At 37.6% G+C, this 25,107-nt stretch overlaps 1 protein-coding gene across 1 annotated transcript in view; it reads right to left on the bottom strand.

The window, feature by feature from the left end:
* The window catches only part of LOC103804018 (angiopoietin-1), a gene marked incomplete at its 5' end in the record, with an annotated part of 58,704 nt that overhangs the window by 20,359 nt on the left and 13,238 nt on the right, over window positions 1-25,107 (bottom strand). Inside the window, one exon of the mRNA XM_009076604.1 lies at window positions 14,970-15,136. Within this exon, the coding sequence (XP_009074852.1) occupies window positions 14,970-15,136 (167 nt within the window). The remainder of the gene's footprint in view (window positions 1-14,969; window positions 15,137-25,107) is intronic.

Raw genomic sequence — 25,107 nt, forward strand, 5'->3', positions numbered from 1 at the left:
CAGTTGAGGTTGGGAAAGGCTTTTAAGATCACTGAGTCCAATCATTAACCCAGCACTGCCAAGTCCACCACTAAAGCAAGTTCCTAAGTGCCACAACCACACATCTTTTAAATACCTTGAAAGATGATGAGTCAACCACTTCCCTGGGCAGCCTCTTTCAATGCTTGACAACCCTTCCCATGGAGAAATTTTTCTAGTATTGAATCTAAAATTCCCCTGGTGTGGCTTGAGGCCATTTCCTCTTGTCACTTGTTACATGGGAGAAGAGACCAACCCCTGCCTGGCTACAATCTTCTTTCAGGTAGTTGTAGAGAGCAATAAGGTCTCCCCTGAGCCTCCTTTTCTCCAGGTCAAACAACATCAGCTCCCTCAGCCTCTCCCCATGAGACATGTGCTCCAGGCTTTTCACCAGCTCCGTTGCCCTTCTTTGGATGTGCTCTTGCAGTCTATGAGAGTTTTTTAGTGTTTTTTTTTCTCCTTGTGAAGAGCTTGAATGTAAGTAAATTGAGCATTATTGATAAAAGTGGAAATAGTCTGCAATTAATTTCTCATCAATTTGTTTTGATTATTTAGACTTCATTCCATGCTAGCGGTACAATTTTCTTTTACAATTGTGTTCATATGGGCATTTGCAGATTCTGGTTTTGAATTTTTTCCAATGTTAATGACCTAAAGACTATCTCATATCATGCTACAGCATTGCTATAATGTGGATGGGATGGAATGAGTTTGTTGCTGCCAATAGACTAGAATTTAAAGAAATAACTTAATGAACAGCGCATTAAAATAAATATTTTGGGTTCTGCATGAGATTTGCAAGATTTATGTTGGGATTCATGTCATGAGATGTATGCTTCCCACTGCATGAATTCCAGAAGAAAATGCAGGGATATTTGGGGGATGTAGTTTTCAAAATAAAATGTTAAATAGGATTTTCATTCACTTACCTGTGTTTGAACCTGTTTTGTCATGATGAAAACCCAGTTCACAGTTTATGAATTTCTACTAATTAGATTAAAGGGCTTTATCCAGTGGCTGTATGCTCAGACCAATGACATCAGTAAACAGCAAGGGATGTTGAAGAATCACTTTGTGGGGATGACAGGAAAGGCAACAATTTCCAAATATGGAAACAATATAAGGCAACATTAATGACAACATAAATGTCATGATCTCTTTCTGACATTAATAATTTTTAATTCATTTCTTTCCAGTTTGATGTCATCTTAAAGAGTGTGCAATGATAATGAAACAAGAGTGACTTGACCTTTGGTGAGAGCTCTGGTGCCCCTGCCTCAACAAAGTATGTGCTTAAAATAAAAAAATATTGCCTAAGTACATTGCTGAATGAGGGCCTAAGTACACTTCAAAAAAATTAAAAAAAATAGAGGGGAAAGAGAAGAAGAAAAAGGTGGGGAAAAGAAAGCCAAGGCTTCTGTTATTCATAGAATATCATTCACACCAGCAATATTAGTTTCTTTTTTATAGGTTTATGATATTGAAAACAGGATGTAGAACAAAAATACTTCTATGCACAATCATGTCCCACCTCCAGCCTGAATAGCATGCAACAGGTCTGGCTTTATCCCTTTACTCATTAGTGGCTGTATTGTATGACATGCTACACTCATCCTCTGGCCTTTAGCTCCATTATCACACAAAGGTTAGGCTGTCATTATAAGGGCAAGTATGTAGGAAGAGGTAACAAATTTTAAAAGTGTGTGATGCACAGTGTTTCTGTGAAATGTTTATAGTTATTTGAAAAATAAATATTGGCTTCACTGTTTGCTTGGTTTTCTTAATGTAAAATTAAGTTTAAAAAATGCCAAAATGAGTTATGTGGCACTAAGACCTCAGTAGAAAAATATAAACAGACTGTTAAAACATATTTCAAATCCCTTGGCGTCATTCGTGGCCGATAAACAGTCATATATGAGTGAAAGGTTCACTGACTGTCACCCATTTATGATCCAAGTTCTTTGCTGGTGCCACACTGACCAGGCTAGCATGGATCAGCATGTTTTACATGCTTTTCCCCCCTAAAAAACAGGTCATGACCTTATAAGAGCTGTGATACACAGTAATTACTTCTTTGGTTCAAATGGCATTGAGATTGTTGCACAGAGGTTTTACTTCAATGCAGCTGAATTATAATGCTAAATAAAAGAAAACAAAACACTATCAGCGCACGTGCACTTGGGTCAAGTGTGGCGAGCTGTTCCAGCATTGATTTAAAATTGAAAACACTTCAGCCTCTAGGATCTGATGAAACAGAAGCCTGGAGACCAGACTCTGTATGGTATCAGGCCCTTGTTTTTCTTTTTATAATTAGGCTCCCACTATTAAAACTATGCTGCATTGGATATCTCAATAATTATGTGCTCTGATGTTCCATGTTGTTATCTGTTTATAGGTTTATGTAAGGTTGTAGCTCTTTAGACATGATGTATACCTCTGCTTTGGGGTCTAACTCCTCTGCTGCATGGCTGCTGTGGCCCAAGTAATAAATAATATCACTTTTTATCACCATTATTTTAGGGAGAGGTACAGTAAAACTAAGTACTCTTTATTTGACAGGGGAAAAAAACCCAACAAAATACAAATCAAAGCAACAAGGTCGATTAAAGATTGATTCAGTGAATGGCTATGGAAAAATATGAGATGATCCCTTTGCCAAATTCTCTCCAGGCCCCACAGGCACACTTTCTTTTTGACTCATGAAAGAAATGAACTCATAGACAATACCACACCACTTTGCTGGTATTATCCTGAAAATATAGTGAATCAGTGCAGAAAGTGTTCTCAGGATCAGGCTCTAGAAATCTTGCCAGTAGCACTGCTAATGATAAAAGAAGGCAAAAAAAGCCCTGGTGTTGTTTGGCTGGGAAGTTGGTAACAGACTTCAGAGACTTTAACCATGTACATACTAGATTAAATAAGAGGGCACTCTAAGAATTTCTGTATGTGTTTTTCAGGCAGATGAAAGCTTACTCTGTCGGTTCTCTTAGCAGACATGAGCTCATTCTGCCCACACTCCATCCTGGCTGGAAGTTGTACTGTCATGACACTGAACCTACTCAAGGGCAGGATATATTAACTTGGGCTCGATGCCACAATGACAGATCTACTGAGCTTCTGTTTAGCTCATAGAGTGGGTGGAGAGTCAACAGCTATGTGGACAGACAGCACATATCTCTGTTAGAAATAGTACAGAGGGGGCCTCCAGGTTCAATTCTTTGCTTCTGCATTTTGGAGAAATTAAGTTTGAAGCTTTTGCTAACGGTGAAAATTGTGGACATTTCAGGAAATTTTCTGAGCAGCATTTTTTAACTATTTTTTTAAAAATCTGAATAAACTGTCACTAATGCCAAATAAGTTTATCATAGTCTTGCAAACAGTGATCAAGTTTATTCTGATAGACATCTTGGTCACACATGGGAAGAATATAATTTTTTTAAGTGAATTCAGAGATGCATCTCATTCTTGTATCCAAATTTCAGCCTTTTCTGGAGTTTGGAATTGTCAATTTCTTCAGTTCTGATAGAGGTTATGACAAAAATAATGCCCAGATTAAATATTTTGACCTGAATTTTCAGGATTCATCTGAATTTGGATCCTGAAAATGTAATCTGCTTTCAAAGATAATAGCAAGAAGAATGATACAATCAGGGAACCTGCATTAAAGAAACTATTACAATACAGAAATGTTTCTCCCATAGTATCCTTCTGGACAAAATGTCCAGCATACAGCTGAGTGAACACATCATGAGATGAGTGAGCGAGTGGCTCATGGGTTGGGAGGAAAGAGTTGCAGTGAATGGAATTATATCTGCTGGCAATCAGTCACTATTGGGGTTCCACAGGGCTCCATCTGAGGCCCAGTGCTCCTCAACATCTTCGTAAATGACTTGGATGCAGAACTTGAAGGGATACTACGAAAGTTTGCAGATGATACAAAATTGGGAGGAACTGCTGACTCTCTCAAAGACAGAGTTACCTTATAGAGAGACCATGATAAATTAGAGGGCTCAGCAATCACCAACCATATGAAGTTCAACAAAGGCAAGTTCTGGATTCTGCACCTGGGAGGGGGCAGCTCTTGATGTACATACAGACTAGGGAACGAGATGCTGTAAAGGAGTGCTGCAGAAAGAGGCCTGGGGGTTCTCACTGATGGCAAATTGAATATGAGTGAACAGTGTGCCCTGGCAGCCAGGAGGGTCAGCCATGTCCTGGGGTGAATCACTGTCAGCCAGTCAAGGGAGGTAATTGTCCTGCTCCACTCTGTGCTGATGTGGCCTCACCTTGAACACTGTGTGCAGTTTTGGGTACCAAAACACAAGAAAGATATAAAACTGTTAGAGAGTGTCCAAAGGAGGGCAACAAAGACAGTGAAGAGCCTTGAGGGGAAGCCATACGAGAAGCTGCTGAGATCACATGTTCTGTTCAGTCTGGAGAAAAGACAGAGGGGAGCCCTCATTGCAATATAAAACTTCCTTACAAGGGGAAGGGGAGGGGCAGACACTGATCTCTTTTCTCTGGCAAACAGTGACAGGACCCAAGGGAATGGCCTGAAGTTGTGTCAGAGTAGGTTTAGGCTGGATATTAGAAAAATGTTTCTTCACCCAGAGAGTGGCTGGGTGCTGGAAGAGGCTTGCCAGGGAGGTGATCACAGCACCAAGCCTGACAGAGTTCAAGAAGCATTGTATAATGAAAAAAAATTTGATTAAAATACTTGTTTGACATTCTTTCTTAATACAAAGAGGTGGCATAAAGCAACAGAGGTTTAAACACAGTGCAAGAAGGCTAACAATGCAGATTGCTCGTAAAGATTGTAACAGCAAGATGGGAGTAGTCATTTTAAATTGGAGAGCCCAAAAAATGTCCATGAGCTTATTAAAGTTGGTGCACCTTTCTCTTAGGTGCCCTGTCGTGCTCTGTCTGCCCTTGACAGCTGGGGCATAACTGGTGAAATCTCCACTGAGCTACGATACATAACAAGATCACTAGCAAGTTTCCATACATAATTTTGCTGCTAATACTTACAGGCATCAAAATGTTCTATTGGACTCATGTTCATGTGCAGTAGCCCTTCACAAGGATTTCAGTACACTGTTCTTGTTTAGAATTATTAAATTAATATTGAATTTATCTATTAAATTATTATACAATGCAATCTTTTTCAGTAGAGATCCTCAGTAGGTAATAGGCATTTGACCTACTAGTGGCTGTTACACCTCACTTTTCATGTAACAGTTTACTGATCTCAGTGACTATCCACCATGTAGAAGTTGTGGTTTTTATTGACTCAGGAATAAAAAAGTTTAAAACCACAAAACTTCCCTCACAGTGATGCCATAACCAGCAGCATGTCATGCTGCAAAAAGAATTGTTCAAGATTCACTGAGCCTCAAAGGGAGTACAGATATAAGTCTGTAGAGAATAGTACTCACTGCTTCATAACATAACATGTTATGCATCATTTAATCAGAGCTTGTTTAATTCAAAATGAGACATGGAGCAGAGAGAATAATCTTAGAAATCCCTCCCACCTCATTGACAAGTGACCTGGTGCCTACTCATTCACTGAGCAGTGATTTCTTTCCTGCACAGTATCAGAGCTTTATCGATGAGCTTATTCCCCTACAGCACTGACTGTTTCTTTCTCTAGGGAAGCAGTAACTATGGTCTGGATACCCTCTGGCAAATTAATGCATTAATCCAGTCTTTCATTTCTTTCCTGAGTAAGACAAGACATTGTCTTGTACCTTCAGGCTGTGGGCTGTGACCTGTCAGTGGATATAAATGAATGCCTTGCTATTTTCAGAATTTCCTAATGCTTAACTCTAGTCAGCTCTCTGCTCTGCATGTTGCCTGATTTGGCTTCTGTCTAAGGAGCTTATCTCTCCCCAGGCATGTACAGAGAATTGAGTGTCTCAGATAGGGTCCTGCAGTCTGTTCCTAGGGCTCAACAGCTTTAGTGTTAGCACTGAAAATCTTTATCTCACCTACCTGTAGGTAAACATGTCTGCCTTGTGAATAATTACTTAAATTTGTTAAATCCAGGATGAAGTTTGTCTGTTAAATTGTTGAAAATTTGTTGCTGTTGTTGCCTTAAGTAATCAGTAGTTTGAATTGATGTTTATTTTAATGTAGATAAGCGTTATGGGAAAATAAGATACTTTTGTTCTTGCTAATATATTTTCCTTTTCTTCAAAAATTAATCTAAGAGTCTGGAGGAGGAGATAATCACATGCCCACTATGTCCCATAGTGAGAGCTGTGGTGGAACATATTGGAAAAAAAGATTAACTCCAGCTATGTGGTTGAAAAGCCCTAAAATGCTAAAGGAAAGAAAAGTTGCTAGAAAATAAGAGCATAATCAAACTTAATTATTGAAAGAATCTAAGCAATAGCCTATAAAAATCTTCTGGAATGTGGGTTCTGCAAGCACATGAAAGTGAATATATGGAGAAGAATTACCCAGTTTTGATAAAGAAAATCAATCATTTTGGAGAAGTTAATAGAAAATTAACCAGTTGAGGGAAAATCATAGAGAAAATCAAGACTGAAGTTGTCAACAATTCAGAGACAACTTGAAAGACCTAATAATGAAAATAGACTAATAGATACCTGCCTTCTATTGATGAATAAGTGAATACACAAACATGGTCAGGGCATTGTTACATCAGGCAAATTATGACTGTGACTTATGTGGGAGGCTTTGTTTTCCTCCTTGAAAACAAGGCTACTCTATAACCAACAGTGTGTCCCTCTCAACCTGCTAGTGATGCTGCTTTGGATGCAGCACAGGATATGGTGGGCTTTCTGGGCAGCAAGTGCACATTAGTGCACTACAAGTGCAATGGCCTGTCAGCCATCAGGTTCTTCTTGGCAGGGCTGCTCTCGATCTGTTCATCCCCCAACCTATGTCAATACTGGGGTTTGCCCTGACCCAGGAGTAGCATCTTGCATATCCTATTGTTAAACCTCATGAAATTCCCATGGGCCTACGTCTCGAGCTTGTCCAGGTCCCACTGGATAATACCCCATCCTCAGGTGTGTCAGCCACATCATTCATCTTGTTCTCATCTGAAAACTTGCTAAGGGTGCACTTGATCCAACTATCTATGTCATTAATGAAGATATTAAACAGTACTGGTCCCATTATGGACCCCTGAGAGACCACTATGTTCTGGATGTGACCATCCAACCAATTCTTCATCCAATGAACAGTCCACCCATCAAATCCATCTCTCTCCAGTTTGGAGAGAATGATGTTGTGGGGGCCCATGTCAAATGCCTTACATAAATGCAGACAGATGGCATCTGTAACCTCTTCCCTTGTCTACTGATGCAGTCATCCCACCATAGAAAGCCACTAGGTTTGTCAGGCAGGACTTGCCCTTGGTGAAACCATGCTGTCTATCTCTAACCACATCCCTGTTCTCTATGTGCCTTAGCATATCTTCTAGGAGTTTCTGCTCCATGAACTTCCAGGCAGAGGTGAGGGGTCAGTAGTTCCTAGGGTTCTCCTTTCTACACTGTTTAAAAATAGGTGCCATGTTTCCCTTTTTCCAGTCACCAGGAACTTCACCTGACTGCCATGATTTTTTGAATATCACAGAGAGTGTCTTGGCAACTACAGCAGCCAGTTCCCTCAGGACACTGGGATGCATCTTGTCAGGTTTCATAGACTTACATATGTTCAGGTTCTTCAGATGGTCACAAACCTCATCTTCTCTTATGGTGAAAAGGACTGTGCTTCCCTAGTCTCCATCTTTTGATCCATCCACTTGAGAGTTGTGGGAAGACACATTGCCAATGAAGACTGAGGCAAAAAAATTTATTGAGTATCTCAGCCTTCCCCTTCTCTGTTGTAACCAGTTTGACAACCTTGCTCATCAGGCAGGTACCTTTCCTTTGACTTTATTTATCTGACATACCTGCAGAAGCCCTTATTATTATTCTTCACATCCCTTGCAAAGTTCAGCTCTAGCTGCAACTTGGCCTTCCTGACTTCTTCCCTACATAATGAGGCAGTGTTCCTACACTTTTTCCAGGATACTTGGTGCTGGTTCCACTGCCTGTGCATTTCCTTCTTGACCTTTAGTCTGACCAGCTGGTCCCAACTCAACCACACTGCTCTCTTGCCTTCCTTTTCTGATTTCTTGCACCTGGGGATTACTAACTCTTAAACTTTATGGAAAGTGTCCTTATATATCTACCAGTTCTATTCTGCTCCCTTGTTCCTGAGGACAGTCTCCCAGAGGAATCCTATTAATTAATTCCTTGACCAGCTGGAATTTTGCTTTCCTACAATTCAGGGTCCTAATTTTATGCTTTGCCTGACCCATATCCTCAGGACTGTGAACTCCACCAGTGCATGAACAACCTGGTCAGTTGCAGTTGTCCCTGCCCACAGCAGGGGGATCGGAACTAGATCTTTAAGGTCCCTTTCAACTCAAACTATCCTATGGTTCTGTGATTCTATGATCACTAAAGTGCAGGCTGCTTCCAATCTTGATGTTACTGGTTAGCTCACTTATGTTGACCATCAGATCCAGTACTGCATACTCTTTCATAGGGCTGTCTATTACTTAAATTAAGAATTTATCCTCAATGCACTCCAGGAGTCCCCTAGATTGTTTACAGCTCCCTGTGATAATTTTTCAACAGATGTTGGGGTGACCAAACTCCCCTAGCAGGACACAAGACGGTGGGTGCAATGCCTCCCATAGCTGGAGCAAGCAGGCTTCAGCAATAGGCTCCCTTTGATCAGGTGACCTGTAGTAGACACTAACCACAAGGTTCCCTTTGTTGCCTAGTATCTGATTCTTACCCATAAGCTTTCAATATGTTCATGAGTGTTCTTCAGAAACAGCTCTTCACAGTCTATTTTTTTATTGATATAGAGATAAATGCCTCTGCTCCTCCTTCCTTGCTGTCCCTTCTGAACAGCCTGTAGTCACTGACAGCCACACTCTAGTCAGGTCATTCTTCCTATCAAGTTTCAGTGATGGCAACTAGGTCATAGCTTTCTAGCAGTATAGTGGCTTCCAGCTCCTCCTGCTTGTAGCCCATGCTGTGTGCATTGGTGTAGAGGCGCTTGAGCTGTGCTGTCACCTGTGGCACCACTGGACTTGGTGATCTTAAAGGTCTCTTCCATCCTTGATGATTCTGTGAATCACTGATTCTACCTTCTTAGAGAAACAGCCCTTGATTCTTTTGATGTATTTCACTGGTGTTTGTCTCTTGGCTTCTATTACCTCAGGATCCCCCGGCTCATTGTGGCAAGACTTCAACTGTACTCTAGTGTAGCCAGCACATTTAACTGCATTCTCATTATATCCCATAACTAAGAAGAAGAAAACCTCTGTTCTTGCTTTGGGATAGTCATGGCTGTTGTATAGTGAACTATATATGAGCTTTATGTAGTTAGAGGTGGGAAATGATTAGCTGTGGATGGATAGTATATGTAGGGATTTATGTAGATCGAGATTATTTTTAATCTATAAATTCCATAAATATATTCGCATCAACTTTCAGTCAGATATATTGTTATATTTACTTTCTGTTTACATTTGGAGATAGAGCATGCTACTGTCAGTGAGTTTTAGTCACTGATATAGCATAGCAACACTGGCCTGGTTCCAGAAAGACCTCTGGTTAATGGGCATCAGAATGAATCCCTGCACTGCCAGCATTTAGACTTCATGGAATATTATTGACTGACAGTGTTGTTAAACAAAATAAAATTATTTCACCCAGATATTTATATATACATAGAGATATTTAATTTTTTTTCAGATCATCCATTTTATTCCATTGTTTGGTAAACAAATATGAAATATGTTTTCAAATCATGGAAAGTATGCATACCACATATATCATTCTATCTGTTAATAGGATTTTGCATGCATGTTTCCTCAGAAGCAGACTTGTAAATTGAATTTCAAGCTTCCAAAGAAAAGTGAATTACTATGGGCTTAAATTTTTTCACCATGTCTATTTTTTGAATTATTCTGTAGTTTTTTTTATTTGGCAAGAAATGTACTGAGGTCTGGGTACAGGACTGGGTCTCAAAAGCATCTGTGCTTTCTTTTTTGCTTTGCTACAGATTTCCTGTGTGTCCTCCACTGTACTTTTTCTTCCCCATTGGGAATAGACCCTTTGAAGGATTACTGTGATACAAATAACACAGAAGAAGTTAAGCAGATGGCTCAAGAAACTTACAAGTCAGGATTATTCTCTGTTTTACTTAAAAAACTCAAGCAACACAAGGAGAAAATACGTTACTTACAGGAAACACATCACTGAAAAGCCTGGGGAATAACAAAGAACCACACTAATATCTTAAAATGTGATTTTGTACCCCAGGGAAGTGACAATGACCTGTTAATGTCCTGCTTTTGAAAAAACAGTGTTATGTAGAATATATTTTTAAATTAAGCATACATGAACCCACCTGTCCTCATAAAAGTGATACCTGAAAAAACAGTGTTATGTAGAATTTTTAAATTAAGCATACATAAACCCACCTGTCCTCATAAAAGTGATACTTTCAAAAAATACTTGTTTTGCTACCTGTTACAGCATTTTCATGAGCACAATTTAAAAGGCTGTGCAAATAAAGCACAGTACATACTTTTTAGTTTACAGAAAGAAAAGTTACAATTTTTTGTATGAAATTCCATCTATAGTTCAACAACAGTGAACAAATAAATCCAGAGCCTCTGCTACCACGTCCCATAAAGTGTAACAATTGTTAGTTTATATTCAAAAACTGGTCTGGTTTCCCAAAGCAAAGGTTGGAGACAAACAGTATTTTGGAGAGCTTGGAACATGTGCTACCTAGATTTTGCATGAATCACAAGAACATGTCACTAGTTTAAAATTATTTGAATAATTTCAATTACTATCTCTCCTGTTTGCACCAAATTTCATCAACCTGTTGCCTCTGGACTCATACACTTGATTCTTCTCTACATGACTATTATTGTCCTGTCAACTTGTCTCTTGTGTGTTCCACTAATAATGTATCTATGTTCCCTCTCTTCTTCATAAGCTTTCGTAATCACGTTCTCATGCTGGTTCCAATATAAAGAGTATTCTCCTTAATTTTAACTATCAAAAGTCAGCCACCACCTTGCATCCATGATTGGTGCACAGAAGGTAGAATGCTCTCTGTACATCATCAGTTTTCACTTATACCTACAGCAATCCCAAAGTTTCGCTCACCCGAGCAGCACTGTCTCATGATTTAATCATATTTCCCCACGGATATGACCAATGTTAGTGAGTCATTATAGCAATAGAAATCTTTCCTAAATAAAAGAATCACTAAATACCAGAATATATTGTCCTAGGGAGGCATCTATTAAACCACTCCAATGGTTCTTAGACACAAATAGTACAGCCAATTAAAAATTGTAATTCTCCCATTCTTCATCCCATTCTTTGCTTGGAAGTGCTTCTCCGATACCTTGAGTAGCAAAACAAGATGCATTTGCAGGCTGAAGTTACTAGAGCTCAAAATTCAGCATCTGTATGTGTGTTTTCATTAACTAATATGTAGGATTATGAACTGTGGTGCCCGAAAACTGAATACATGGTTTAATTCTGGAGAGTCTGAGGACACAGGTCAGAGAGCAGTGTGTCATACCTGTAGAGCTTCAAAGAACATCAAACAATGTCAACAGACTATCAAGTGTGGGCTGGGAAGAGTCTACCCAGGAAAAGAGAGGCTTTGTGTCTTCCGGATCTTCTTCTATGAATAATTCTTAATTAAATTCAGAAACGCCATGCTAAAGAGGACATCTGCAAGACGTAGTTCTTCTTACTCTATGAAGATTTTACTTGCCACAGTGTAAGATTACAAAGAGACTGACACAGATATTTTCATCATATTTACAGACAGCATCTAGTGTAGATAAGAAACCTAAGGATGTTCTAAAGAAATGAATCACTTAGATACTTCTATTGAAGCTTTCAGTAGTGATGCAACACTGATTTTCCTGTTTCAGGCATGATTTGTCATTATACATTTACTTCTTCAGTATCCACTTTCTCATCTCAACCTTCTTCCCAGCCATCATCTGGGCTAAATAGACTTTATTCTGCATTCCCAGAAAACGTTTTGGAGCTGTCTCATTTTGAAAAAGAAACAAGTATATTTTAACTTACATGTGTTCAGCATTACTCTTTTTAATCATAGATTCTTTAGGCTAATAAAAAGTAGTAAAGAGAATACAAACATCCCAGAGAAAAAACAGAACCCTTCTGAAATCACCAATTGGGAGTTATCCAGACTGAATTGAACTTTGCGTAATGTTGGGGCTGGATTTTGGAAAAACAGCATGAAAATGATTTCTGCATTTTCTCAAGCAAATTTTATCACTTCATGGTAATTTTTTCTTTTATTTTTCTTTTAATTTTTTTTTTTAATTTACTGCATTCAAACATGAGACCTGGAACCTTTTTTTTTTTTATGTCTTCCATATGTACAATACTGTCATGGCATAAATTAAAGATGTTCCACTTCTTGAGCATTTCTTTCATTTCAGTATCCTTTCTCTATTTCAGATCTCCTTGATGCAATGCCCAGACCTGCTTGGAAACTTGTATCTCTATTGGTTATTATTACTTAGTGAGCTTATATTATTTGAAACAAATGGGAGTCTAGCCAGCCTACAATCACTTATTTTTGCAAACAGAAATAACATTTTAATGTGGGTAATTAGCAGAAAATCCTAAAAGCTTCCAAGATAAGAGAGTATCTAGTTTGTTTGGCAAAATTATTTCAAATAACAGCAACTAAAGTTTTGAAAACATATGTTGTTCTGCATTTGAGGTATTGAAAGCAAATGTGGCAAATGCTGGACAGTAGTGAAGGAAAGGCACCCCGAGCAGGAGTTTGGGAACTGTGGTTTTCAACTTCAGAGGAATCATTTAAATCCTTAATGGCAGCTCCCCAGATAAAGTGAAAATAACATTCTGTGAAGGGTGGCCAACTGTTTAGGACTCAATAATCAGGCTTTTATTCAACCAGCCTTCTGGAGTTGCTTCTATCACAGATAGTGGTGCTGGCAAGCAAAATCAAAATTTTTTATCTCATAGGATGCATTCCTGTAATAGTTTCTAAAAAAGCCCAAACAATTTTGGTTTGCAAAGTATCTGTTGAACATATATGTGTCCGGACTTCCGGACTAGGCACTAGTGCATTTGTCAAGCACGAAAAACAATCTAGATTTGCATGTGGCTTACATGTCATTATTTCCAGAACTGCCACCATGTTGCTCAATTATTTTCTTTAAATTCTCAAATATGTTTGAGTTAAAATAACTGGGGAGTTCATCTGAAATCCAAAGGGCCAACAGGGGCTGACCTTTTTTACCTCTGCATGTTTTCCTCTCTGTTTGTACCAGAAAAATGTGAATGAAACCAACTCCCCATTCCCTCAGCAGAGGAACTTCAGTTTCACCATAAGGAAGCCACACAGAAAGTGTGAGCAGATCTCATTCTGGCCTTCACTTTTACTATGGAGTAGGACAGGAACCAAAACTACAGTCATTAGTCTCCAGTCAAATTCCTTCTGATTTTTATGGAAAAGGGACTTGGACATGGATAATAGTATTTTTCCCTGTTACTCAACATTATAGTCTTTGAGGCTTGTACACCCTCTGATTTATTTTCTACAAGTTTGGAATAGATCTCTTTTGGTTTTCTTGTTCAGCAAGAAGAATTTTCATGAGTAATTTTCACAGTTTTTTCCATGTTCCTTTCCTTTCCTTTCCTTTCCTTTTCCTTTCCTTTCCTTTCCTTTCCTTTCCTTTCCTTTCCTTTCCTTTCCTTTCCTTTCCTTTCCTTTCCTTTCCTTTCCTTTCCTTTCCTTTCCTTTCCTTTCCTTTCCTTTCCTTCCTTGCCTTGTCCTTTCCTTTCCTTTCCTTTCCTTTCCTTTCCTTTCCTTTCCTTTCCTTTCCTTTCCTTTCCTTTCCTTTCCTTTCCTTTCCTTTCTTGTTTCTATTTTTCCCTTTTCCCTTCCTATTACCTACCCTTCAGCATTTTGTGTCCCACCTGGGCAGAGTCCTGTCAGCAGAAAAGCAAATTGATCTCACTTCCATTTCTCTGGGGGCCGTGGGGGATGGAGGCAATCAGTATTTTTGAGAATCATGTTACTTTAATTTTAAGATCTGAATACCAACTAGTTTCTCATGCTATGACTTGAGTGCTTAGGTTTACATTATATTTGTTCCTCTCCTGAGTCTTAAACTAACTAGAAGTGCTGTAATAAATAATGGAGGATATTTTTCTGGGTTTTGTTTTTTTTTTCCAACATTGTACTTTCTGTTGAGATGAAGCAATGATTTTACAAAATAAAGTCAACTACTTAGGTCATGTGTCTCCAAGTTATTTCTTTATTTTTTTTAAATAAGCAGATTAAAGTTTCCTATATTTTCACCTTAAAAAAAAAGATGTGAGGAAAATATTATTGAAAAATGGTTTTGTGTTTTATTTACTCACAATAAGATGCAACATTCTGTTTTTCCTCTTCATTTACACTGAATTTTCAATTTAGAAATATCAGATGGTTTAGCAGCATTCGTGGTCCTTTATTTCCATGTCATTTGTTTCAGTTTTTTGCTTCTGAGGTAGAAATCATTCAGGTTGCAACGAAGAATCCAAATCTTTTTTTTTCTATTCAATTGGTTCTAGTTCCAATGGTAAAAGTTATAAAATTTTTAGCAGTCCTACCAGCAGCACAATTAATAGCTCTGTTGTTCTCAGATATGTTAGGTTTTCTCTATCCTTCTATCACTGAGAAATCTGATTTCTACTTTATTTTTACCCTCTTTATTCACTTTTGAGTAAAATCAGTATCATGCTACTATCCTTTCTCATATTTAACAAGTGAACAATGAACAATATTTATCACTCGGCAGAGTCAAAAGAATTTCAATAGATTCTTACCTGTAATTCTGTTTTTCATTTCCTATGTGAAATCTGTCATACTGTGAATATGCCCGGTTTCCTTCCCAGTCCATTAATTCAATTCTTAGAGAATATTGCCTCTGACTTGTTATTGCAAAGATAAATTCATTTCCCAGCCAATGTTCACCTGATGGGTTACCAAAACCCTAGAAAAAAGTTGGCAAAATAACTAGATGTAATTACTGTAATTGGCAGAACCTTTACACAACAATAAAACCAGCATTATATTTTACCTATGCATTCTAATTACTGGTCATAGCCTTCTGTGCTCCAGTTTGACTATCTATAAAATGAGTCTACTAATATGTATAATGTAGGAATGTCATGCAGTTCAACTGATATTTGAAAGGGCAGCTGAGGTTATCAGTTGAAAATCACTTTCCAGTTACATGATATTAATAGTATGATGCTGTATTTGCACATCATTCAGTGGGAATACTGGACATAGTCATATTCTATAATACATTTCATATGGTGTCAAACGTAGCCATCATTAAGACAATTAAGTTAAAACAGAGTTCTTCTATACACTATACAATATTAAAGAGTTTAAATTAGCCTAGATGTAACACTGAATTCAAGCTACCTGTGGGTGATAACTCATGTCTAAATCTCTAAAGAATGGCTGATTCCTTTCCTGTCGAGTGCCTGTCACAACTAAAGGAGCAAGGGTTTTAGTTTAAAATCCCCTTCTGTATATAAGATCTGTTGGACAGACAAGTATCTCTGAGTTGTAACATTTATTTATTTCATTTTTGATCCACTAAAACTCACATTGGCTAAGATTTTGATTGTGATAAAGTTTTGTTCTCTCCCTTCTGAGGTGAAATATGCTGTGTTAGCGTATATATTAGCTAGATAAGCTATATGTTTTGATGCTTTGAAAAACATTTAGGAATGTTCCCATAGACTATCCAAAAGCACAGGAGAGGGTACTGTAAGTTTAATTTTTCTAAGAATTAAAAATAAAGAGCAGTAAAAAACTTAAGGTACCTAGCTCTCCTCACATTTCACATATTCAAATTATCTTATTTCCAGTAAGCAAACTACATAATTTCACACATTGACAAACAATAATGACAGAAAAAGTTTAATTAACTTTTAAAATGTATTCCTAGACCTACAATTTTGTTCATCTGCCAAGTTTTAAAGTTGTTTAATCTTTAATATTTTACTATGTTCAATTTAAGGTTTTATTTAAAGTCCTTACTGTAATTTACTATATATTTGAATTATTTTTCTTTGTAAATTATTAGTTCTTACCTGGCAACTCTTAGGTCCATTTTTAATTTTCTACTTTTTTTCTCTTTAAACAGTAAAAATCATTTTAGGCCATAATCTTAACTTGTGAAGAACTATTTCATCATAACTGTGATTATTCATATTCTTAAGACTGGAAAAGAGGGAATCAGAAATCTCCTGATTTTCCTACAGTTATGTGCTGGGAGTGTGTTAGAATACCTAGTGAAAATTTCCCGGTCAAATTAAATGAAAGATTGGATTAATTCAAAAAAGCACGTATTTTTAAAGGGGATTGAAATGAAGAGACTAGCATTGGACTAAAGGTTAGGTAATGAGAAATGTGTCTGTGAGACGCATTGGCAAGACATCAATCTTCTCTATACAGTTTCAGTCACAACTAACATGAGATGGAAACACCAAAAGTACAACCCTCTCTCTTTTTCTCTCTTTATTGCGTTACTCCGGCTCCAGCCCTGACTAGTTTGCTCTACTGAGGATGAAATCCTTCCTCCCCAGAGGCCATGTGACAGCACAGGTAATACTCACTCAGGCAACGCTTAAGTATATCAGCTGAAAACTTCTAAAGAAACTCCATTTAAAAAATTTAGAAGCTTAAAATTTTGGTTGGAACAAAAAATATAAAATGGAGGGATTTTTTTGTTACTGTTGCTCCTACAGGGAATTACATTAGGAAATACTTTATCAGGAGTCATTTTTGTTTTCACTACCCCACCTGAGCAGATATTTGGTGACTCACTGATACTAGAGACTGAGAAGACATGACACCTTTGGCTGTGCTGAACGGAGTACACTAGTTTATGAGCTGAATAAACATGCCTGCCTTTTGCTTCAGTGACCATCAAGTGATACCCATGGACAAGCTGTTTAATCTGTAAGAACTGAAATTCAGTAGTCTGTGGCAAGTCTCAGAGAAGACTCAAATTGAAATATGTGAGAACACCATTAGTTGGCTTTTCCCTTCCCACATTTTATTTCATTATGTTTGCTTTCTCAAGTAGATTATGTCTTATGCAAGTCCCTGTAAATATTGGTTGTAATTAATACTGGTGAATATCTTGCTTTGAACAGATCTGTCTTCCAGTCTGAGCTCCCACTCCTCAAGCTTTCCCATTATGATTCTTCTATTATCTTTCATATACTGCTTTGATGGAATTCATATGCATATTTGGCATCATACATTGCTCCTAAAATACAAAATCTTGTTCCTCACCCTGTCTAGAGCTGACATACCCTTCTGTAGTTATCACTGTTTTCTGTCTGTTCCTTTGATTCTTTCTGTCTCCTTGCCTTGCCTCTCTGCTCTGTGACTGTCACGCGTGGTGTCTCCTGTTCTAGCATTTTGGCAGTGTCATACCAGAGCAGTCAGTAGTTTGTCTCTGGCATCCTCTTACACCGCTGATCACTGCCACTTGTCTCAGAGGAGCACAAAATATGATCTGCAGTGACTACCTAACAACAAGTTTGTCTCCCTAAAATCCAGAAGTGGAGCATAGGTGTTCATATATCAGTCAAAGTAGGTTTCTTTGCAGTCCACGTGCATTCTTATTCACAGAAGACATATTATTACTATTATCAGCTGTCTTTCTTTAAAATAAGATTTTCAGGAAATTATCCCTTCTTCCCAGCACTGAAAAACTGAGGGGACTCCCTTTTGAACTGTGGCTCTATTGAATTATATATGTCTTATCTTATTTAGATTACAGCCTATTCAGGATGTAATACATGTGACTTTTTAAACATTATGTGTTCCCATGTGTTCTATAGAAACTCCAGACACCACATACAATTATTCTGAAATAATAATGTCTATTCTTCACATTTACACTTCCTTCTCCCTATTCACATGTGTTATTACACAATGATGAAAATCTATCATTGAGTGGTTTGCTCTCCTGACCAGAGGAAATGAAGCTGCAGCAACAAGGAACAGAAGGAATATAAAATTAGGAATATTAAAAATCATGAGGAAAGCCACCACATTAGTTATGAAAAACTGAATCCTACTTTAAGGGGCTACAATACTTAAACTCAGATTAGAAATACCTAGAGTAAGATTTTATTTTTTTAAATCTTATTTTTCCTTGATGAGAGTAACTTCTTTTTAATCAAACTACTTGCTTTTATGAAAAGAAAATCGAGGAAGTAAGTGGAATGTAAAACATCTCTGAAGCGAGGAATGTTTCTAAGGAGAAGTACTGTACTTTATTAAACACCTAATATGGCTGAAAAGAAATAAACAAACAAATAGCACTCAGAGCTTTCATAGATCTAAACCAGGAAGGAACAATACATTTCTGTTGAGGATAGAGTTGGCAACAATTTCTTCAAGTATAATTTTATTATGCCAAACTCAACTATTTCCAACCTGTATTTAGTCTGCAGTTTACTGCCTCTGTTTCAGAGTAGATGAAAGACTTGCGTGCAAGTTGATTTTTCCAGATACTTTGTATGAGTTAATAACTGCACAGTTGTTTACATCTTACTTAGACTGTGTCTACTACAAGAACACTACCACTCTGATGACATATGTAAGTGTTTTTGTGCAGAAGACAATGACATAGTATTAGCAAAAAACCCCTGAAATTCATGATTTAATTTTGTGTTTCCATTCCCAACCCTGAGGCTGGCAAAGAAAATGGTTGTGCCTGGTTCTTTTGGTTGACAAAATCTTTTGTCTTTTAGTAATCAGAAAACTTAAGGAAACAAGCTTGTGTAATTGTTATGCCTACTGGCCCTTTATTTTTGTGCAATAATTTTTGAATGCTTTTGAGGTTGGGTTAAAAATCACACAAACTTGAAGTTCAACAAAGTTTCAGGAGAACTGGTGTCTTGTCTGAGATGAGTTGCTGCTGGGAGAAATGTTGAAGCAGAAGCTCAGCAGTTGCCTATTCCAATTGCCTATGAGCAGACATATATTAGCCAGCCAAGTGCAGATGCTGAGTATGTATTTCTTCAGAGGATCCTTAGATATCTGGGAGAGATTTGAGGGACATAAAAGAGGAACTCAAGCTTTTGCCGCAGAGAATCTTAAAAAATAATAGTGATTCAGGAGATTATTAGTAATAAGAATCCTTGGCTGCATCAAAAGGAGTGTGGCCAGCAGGTGGAAGGAGGTGATTCTGCCCTTCTACTCTGCTCTTGTGAGACCCCACCAGGAGTAATGTGTACAGTTCTGGTGTTCCAAACATAAGAAGGACATGCAACTCTTAAATCAAGTCCAGAGGAGGCCATGAAGATGATAAGAGGACTGGAGCACCTTTATTACAAACACAGGCTGAGAAAATTGAGGCTGTTCACCAGCAGGTGGAAGGAGGTGATTCTGCCCTTCTACTCTGCTCTTGTGAGACCCCACCAGGAGTAATGTGTACAGTTCTGGTGTTCCAAACATAAGAAGGACATGCAACTCTTAAATCAAGTCCAGAGGAGGCCATGAAGATGATAAGAGGACTGGAGCACCTTTATTACAAACACAGGCTGAGAAAATTGAGGCTGTTCAGCCTGGAGTAAACTGGAGCACCTTTACTACAAACACAGGCTGAGAAAACTGAGGCTGTTCAGCCTGGAGTAGAGAAGGTTGCATGGGGACCTCTTAGCAACTTTCCAATAGCTGAAGTTTGCCTATAGGGAAGCTGGAGAAGGAGTCGTCATCAGGAACTGTAGTAATAGGACAAGAAGTAATGGGTATAAATTGAAAGAGGGGAAATTTAGATTAGATATTAGGAGGAAAGTCTTTACTGTGTGGGTGGTGAGACACTGCTTTCCCAGGGAGGTTGTGGATGCCTCAACCCTGGCAGTGTTCAAAGTCCAGTTGGACCTGAGCAACCCGGTCTAGTGGGGAGGTGTCCCTGCCCAGGGCAGAGGCGGATGGGACTAGATGATCTTTGAGGTCCATTCCTACCCCTTAACATTCCATGAATCTATGAAGAATGGGACTTCTATGTGGGACACAGGACAAAAATCCACAGAAAAGTAGAACTCATTAGTTTTGCTGTTCATGAGATAATTCAGTAATTGCTCACTAATTAAAACTGAATAAGTTAACAGATTATTTGTGTTTATACTACTTAAATCTGTGGAGTCCCAGGTAATAAGACACCTTTAGCCTTGCCTAAGACCATGCTTATCATCTTCTATGAACAAGGAGCTGGGTTTTGAGAACGCCTTAGGGCATGGTGTTAAAAGTTAACATTAGAAGTCACCTCTTCCAGACCCATAGCTGTCATCAAATGTGTTTGTTCCTCAGTACATATATACACTGTCAACACACATTGGTTTTTGCATTCATTTTGTTATAGCAAATACTTCCAGAATTACATGTGTAAAAGTCTTGTGCTTAAACTCAAGGAAGTACATGGGGTGATCCAAGTCCCCCTCAGCTATCAATCCACTAGGAAAAGGAACATCTGTATTTCATGAATGTGTTTGCAGTTAAGTACATTTTAAGTCCCTCTGAAACCCAGTGAGTCTTAAGCACTGTTCCAAAATTGCATTTTAAATGACTAAGAGACACTGTTTTGTCATTAGCTTTCCATATTTTGTTCATTATATAGTTCCAAGTGCACTTTATTCCAAAAATACTCAATTTTGCTTTTCCCTAGAAATTCACGTAATATTTTGGGATGAGTGGAAAATCAGAGGCTTTGAGTTTCCAAAAGGGTGTTTAATGTAATAGGGAAAGGTCAAAAATTTCCAAAAGTTCTCAGAGTTCTCCTTCATTTTCCTCACTAACACTCTATGGAAGCTGGAATCATATAGCAGGAAAATATGCTTGAATTATCATAATATGCTTTCTTTACTGTCTCCTATTAGACACAAACAGAATACACAAATCTTTGCCCTGACCTAGCATAGATTATTGTAATGTTTCATTTCATTCTTCACAAACAGAACACATTTATAATTTTACTGCTGAAAATTGCATCAAGATCGTATTTTGGCAAAGCTTGATCTGAAATAAGACATAGAAATCACAAAAAATTAGTCAATATATTTATCCAGATTCTTTTATGAAGGAATAATAGGGCAATGTTTTGTACTACATTTAGAATATATTCTTGCAGACAGGATGACATTTGTTTTCAGAGAAAAAAATTACACAAAGCAGAACCTTACTGACAATTTTAAGTCCATTTATGTGCTAGGATGAAGCAAAGGTTGGTTTTGGTTCTTTATAACTACATAGTAAATTCTGTTAATTCTGATGTAGTTATGTAAACTGTTATGTACAACTGTTCTGTAAAATATATAATGTTATTTTCGGTTTTTTTGTATGCATTAAAGTACCTAGAACCAAGAGTCAAAGACAAAAGCGCATGATTAAATAATATTTACTCTAGAGGACATCTGACTTCTACATCAGCTCATTTCCAATTGCATGGTGATTAACAGAGTCAAAATCACTAAAGTAGTAATGAGTACAAAGAAAGAGAATTCAATGCTGGTTCTAAAAATCCCCCTAAGAATTTACAAAGTTGACACTTAGTCAAAAATAATAAGTAGGGTGCAAAAGAGTTTTATTAGCTTTGGCAAAATCTGTGAGGGTATTCTGCTTGAATCATGTTGCTCCAAGTTCATTAAACAATTATCTCTCTTACTTTATTTATTTTGTCTGATAATGCTCACAGGAAGCTTTGACTTTTTATAGACAAAACAAAATTGAAACCAGACAGAGTCAATATATCCTACGGGTTCATCTTCTGTCAGAAAATTCACTGGATAAAGCAGATAATAATTTAGTGTTTTACAGAAACAGTGGCTTCCCAGAAGTCATAAAGAATATTCATCTCCTTTTGCCTTAGCTGAGAATGTGGAATAGATTTTGTTTAAGAAGACATTCTTTTTTAAAAGTTTGTATACTTTTTCATTTCCACCACATTGAATTACTCATTATGTTATTTGAAATACAGATGTTGTCTATAGAAATTACTTCAATTTCTTCAGATAACAAATGTCTTAATTAATGCTAACGTAAAAGAACATGTGAAAACACTTCTAAATATCCAGATTTATTTTGTATAGGAAATACTAACAAATATCTGGTGGCAAGTTTTAAAAATACCTTTAAATTGAAGCTAGAGGTACCTTTTCAAAAGACTAAACTAGCAACTAAGGTATTGTCACTTTAAATAAAGAGATGAATGGCTCTCTAATCATTCCAGGTCTGAAGACCGTGTCTCAAAATCTTGTTCATATTATGCAGCAATTTGGGCTGTTGCATTTCATTCTAGACCAAATATATTAGCAGACATACAGAAATTATGTTCACTTTTTGCTTTTTCCTTCTCAAACACACACAGTAGCAGTAAACTTCCTGGTGAAGAATAATCACAAAATGCAGGTTTGAAGTGCAAACCTTACACAAATGTTACTTCTGGCTAGGCAATGGGCTCAAAACAAATGTTTCCTAAATACACAACAAGCAGTTCATCTTCCTCAGGCCTGGATTTCATTCTAAATTCCTTACTATTCAACTGAAAATAGGAGACTATTTTTTATTGAGACAAATTACATTGAGATTCTCTCTCCCAAACTACCTTTTTCTCTCTAGGACAAACACATCCTAGGTACAGACTCAGTGTGGCTCCTAGTAAGTGGATCCGCAGGGGGATGGGTGTGTTTTAAAGAAAACTTGGGGGTTTTGTACTGTAAGAAAGAGGAATTTTGAGCTTAAAATAACTTTCTGTTCCATCATTTGCAAAGTAATCAATAGTATATTTTACAACTAAAAATTCAAAATGTAAGAAAAAGTCTTAAAAGCAAGTATTTTGGTTTCATTTCAGGCAAAAATTAAGATTTTTTGAGGTAGGACTTAATTTTATTTTCCAAATTTATCCAATTAATATTAATCCCAAATAGCAAATATGAGCATAAATGCTACAGGAAAGACCAACCGTCTATATGTGAGTTTGAGCAGGGACTTGAATTTCAGCCCCATAATCTAAATAGATCAAGCATTAAACTTATGGGTTGCTCTTGAAACTCTTGCTTGGTCTCAGCTGCTACACTAAAGGGTGGAACAAGAATAGAAGATGGCTGACATCAGAGTCAAAAAGTTATAGCTCTAGTTTGACACAAGCCTAGAAGTGAAGAGCTGCTCCAGTGAGTTCCAAAAGGAGCAGATCAGGCAGATACCTGAAGGGCAAGCTGTTCCATGATGAGAGCACACCGCTCTCATTTGGAAAGAATTCTACTACAACCCTACTAGATGTTCAAGTCACTAATTTAAAAACCAATCTCACAGAAACTCACCAGGCTCTTCTAAAATAGCATTTCCATCTTTTGTTTAGAAAGATTCTTAATGACATTAGTGACACTTTCATGGTGCTCTACTACAGGCTGTTAGCATAATTAAGCTACATTATGACATCATTACATAAAATTTATTAAGTAACAGTCTTTAAGACGACATGAGTCTTAGTAGTACACATTAATGGTGTTAAATTTAAGCATTGGTGACAAAGTAGACACAAGTATACAGCCGTGTGTCAACACAACACTTGAAACTGATGTTATCCAGTAATATTTGCATAGGGAAGTCTGTGCTGAGTATAGCACATTTCAAACACAACTGTGCTGCAATACAAAATTGTGTTTAATTTTACATCCAAAATTATTCACCAAAGCAAAGATGTTCCCTTGTGTGGTAACATCTTCTCTGGTGCCCAATCTAGTAACTCTACCCTTTCTGAAACAAATATTGTTTCGTTCTTGCTCCCTTAGATCATTCTGTTGAAATGCACACTGTAGATTAAGCCTTGGTCAGGACCAGAATAGTTTCATGAGCATGTTTTCATAAAACTGCATGTGGTCTCTCACCACTTTGATATCTTGTCTCTCTCTACTGGACAGACTGGATTTAGACCTCAGGAGAAGCAGAGAACATGCTGTCTCTTTTTATAGCACTGATGAAAGTGACAATTATCTGAGTAACAGTTGCAGTCAGAAGTAACTTTCTATTAACCTAGCATGACATGCCATTCTCTATCAAAGAAGGGTGTGTCTCTATGAAAGGCATTACTCCCATAATATCTTAATACACATTCCAGTCACCACAAATAATTTCCTTATATCTAAATTACTTGGTAAATGTTTGAAAGAAACAAATTTCTTCCGTGCCATCTATCCCTGTATCTTGAAGTAAATGATTTCTTTTTCAAATGTAAGAAACTTGTAACTCAAAACTTTGAAGCATACTATCATAAAAAATGTATTTGTCACTATATATTACAAATTATTTTTGTCTGAAGTGTGCCTTTTTTATCTTCTTGTACTCATAACTCACTCTTAGAAGTTATTAATTCAACATAAAAATTTAACACCACCACATCTCCCAACCTGTCTAGTTTGTTCAGGCTACAGAAGCAACATAACTTCTATTTTTTCCAAGGGCATGCATTCTCTAGTTTTTGCCTTTCTTACAGAACCATCCTGTTTTCAAATCCTTGATTTTTACAGAAAGGACCATGTAGATATTGCAAGGCACTTTCTAAACTTTGTGCTACTGGCAGGAAAAAAAATAAAAACTGGTTCTGCTCACTTCAGGAAGGATATTGAAGTGCTGGAGAGGGTCCAGAGAAGAGCAAAGAGGCTGGTGAAGGAATTTGAGCACAAGTGCTATGAGGAGAGGCTGAGGGAGCTGGGGGTGTTTAGCCTGGAGAAAGGAAGGGTCAGGGATGACCTTGTAGTCAGGTGAGGGTTGGTCTCTTCTCCCAGGCAACTAGCAGCAGGACAAGGGGGCACAGACTCAAGCTCTGCCAGGGGAGGTTTTCCGTTAGATATTAGTTAGGAAGAGATTTTTTACGGAGAGAGTAATCAGGCATTGGAATGGGCTACATGGGGAGGTCGCAGATTCACC

The sequence above is a fragment of the Acanthisitta chloris genome, unplaced genomic scaffold, assembly GCF_000695815.1.
Source record: "Acanthisitta chloris isolate BGI_N310 unplaced genomic scaffold, ASM69581v1 scaffold8926, whole genome shotgun sequence".
Classification (NCBI taxonomy): domain Eukaryota; kingdom Metazoa; phylum Chordata; class Aves; order Passeriformes; family Acanthisittidae; genus Acanthisitta; species Acanthisitta chloris.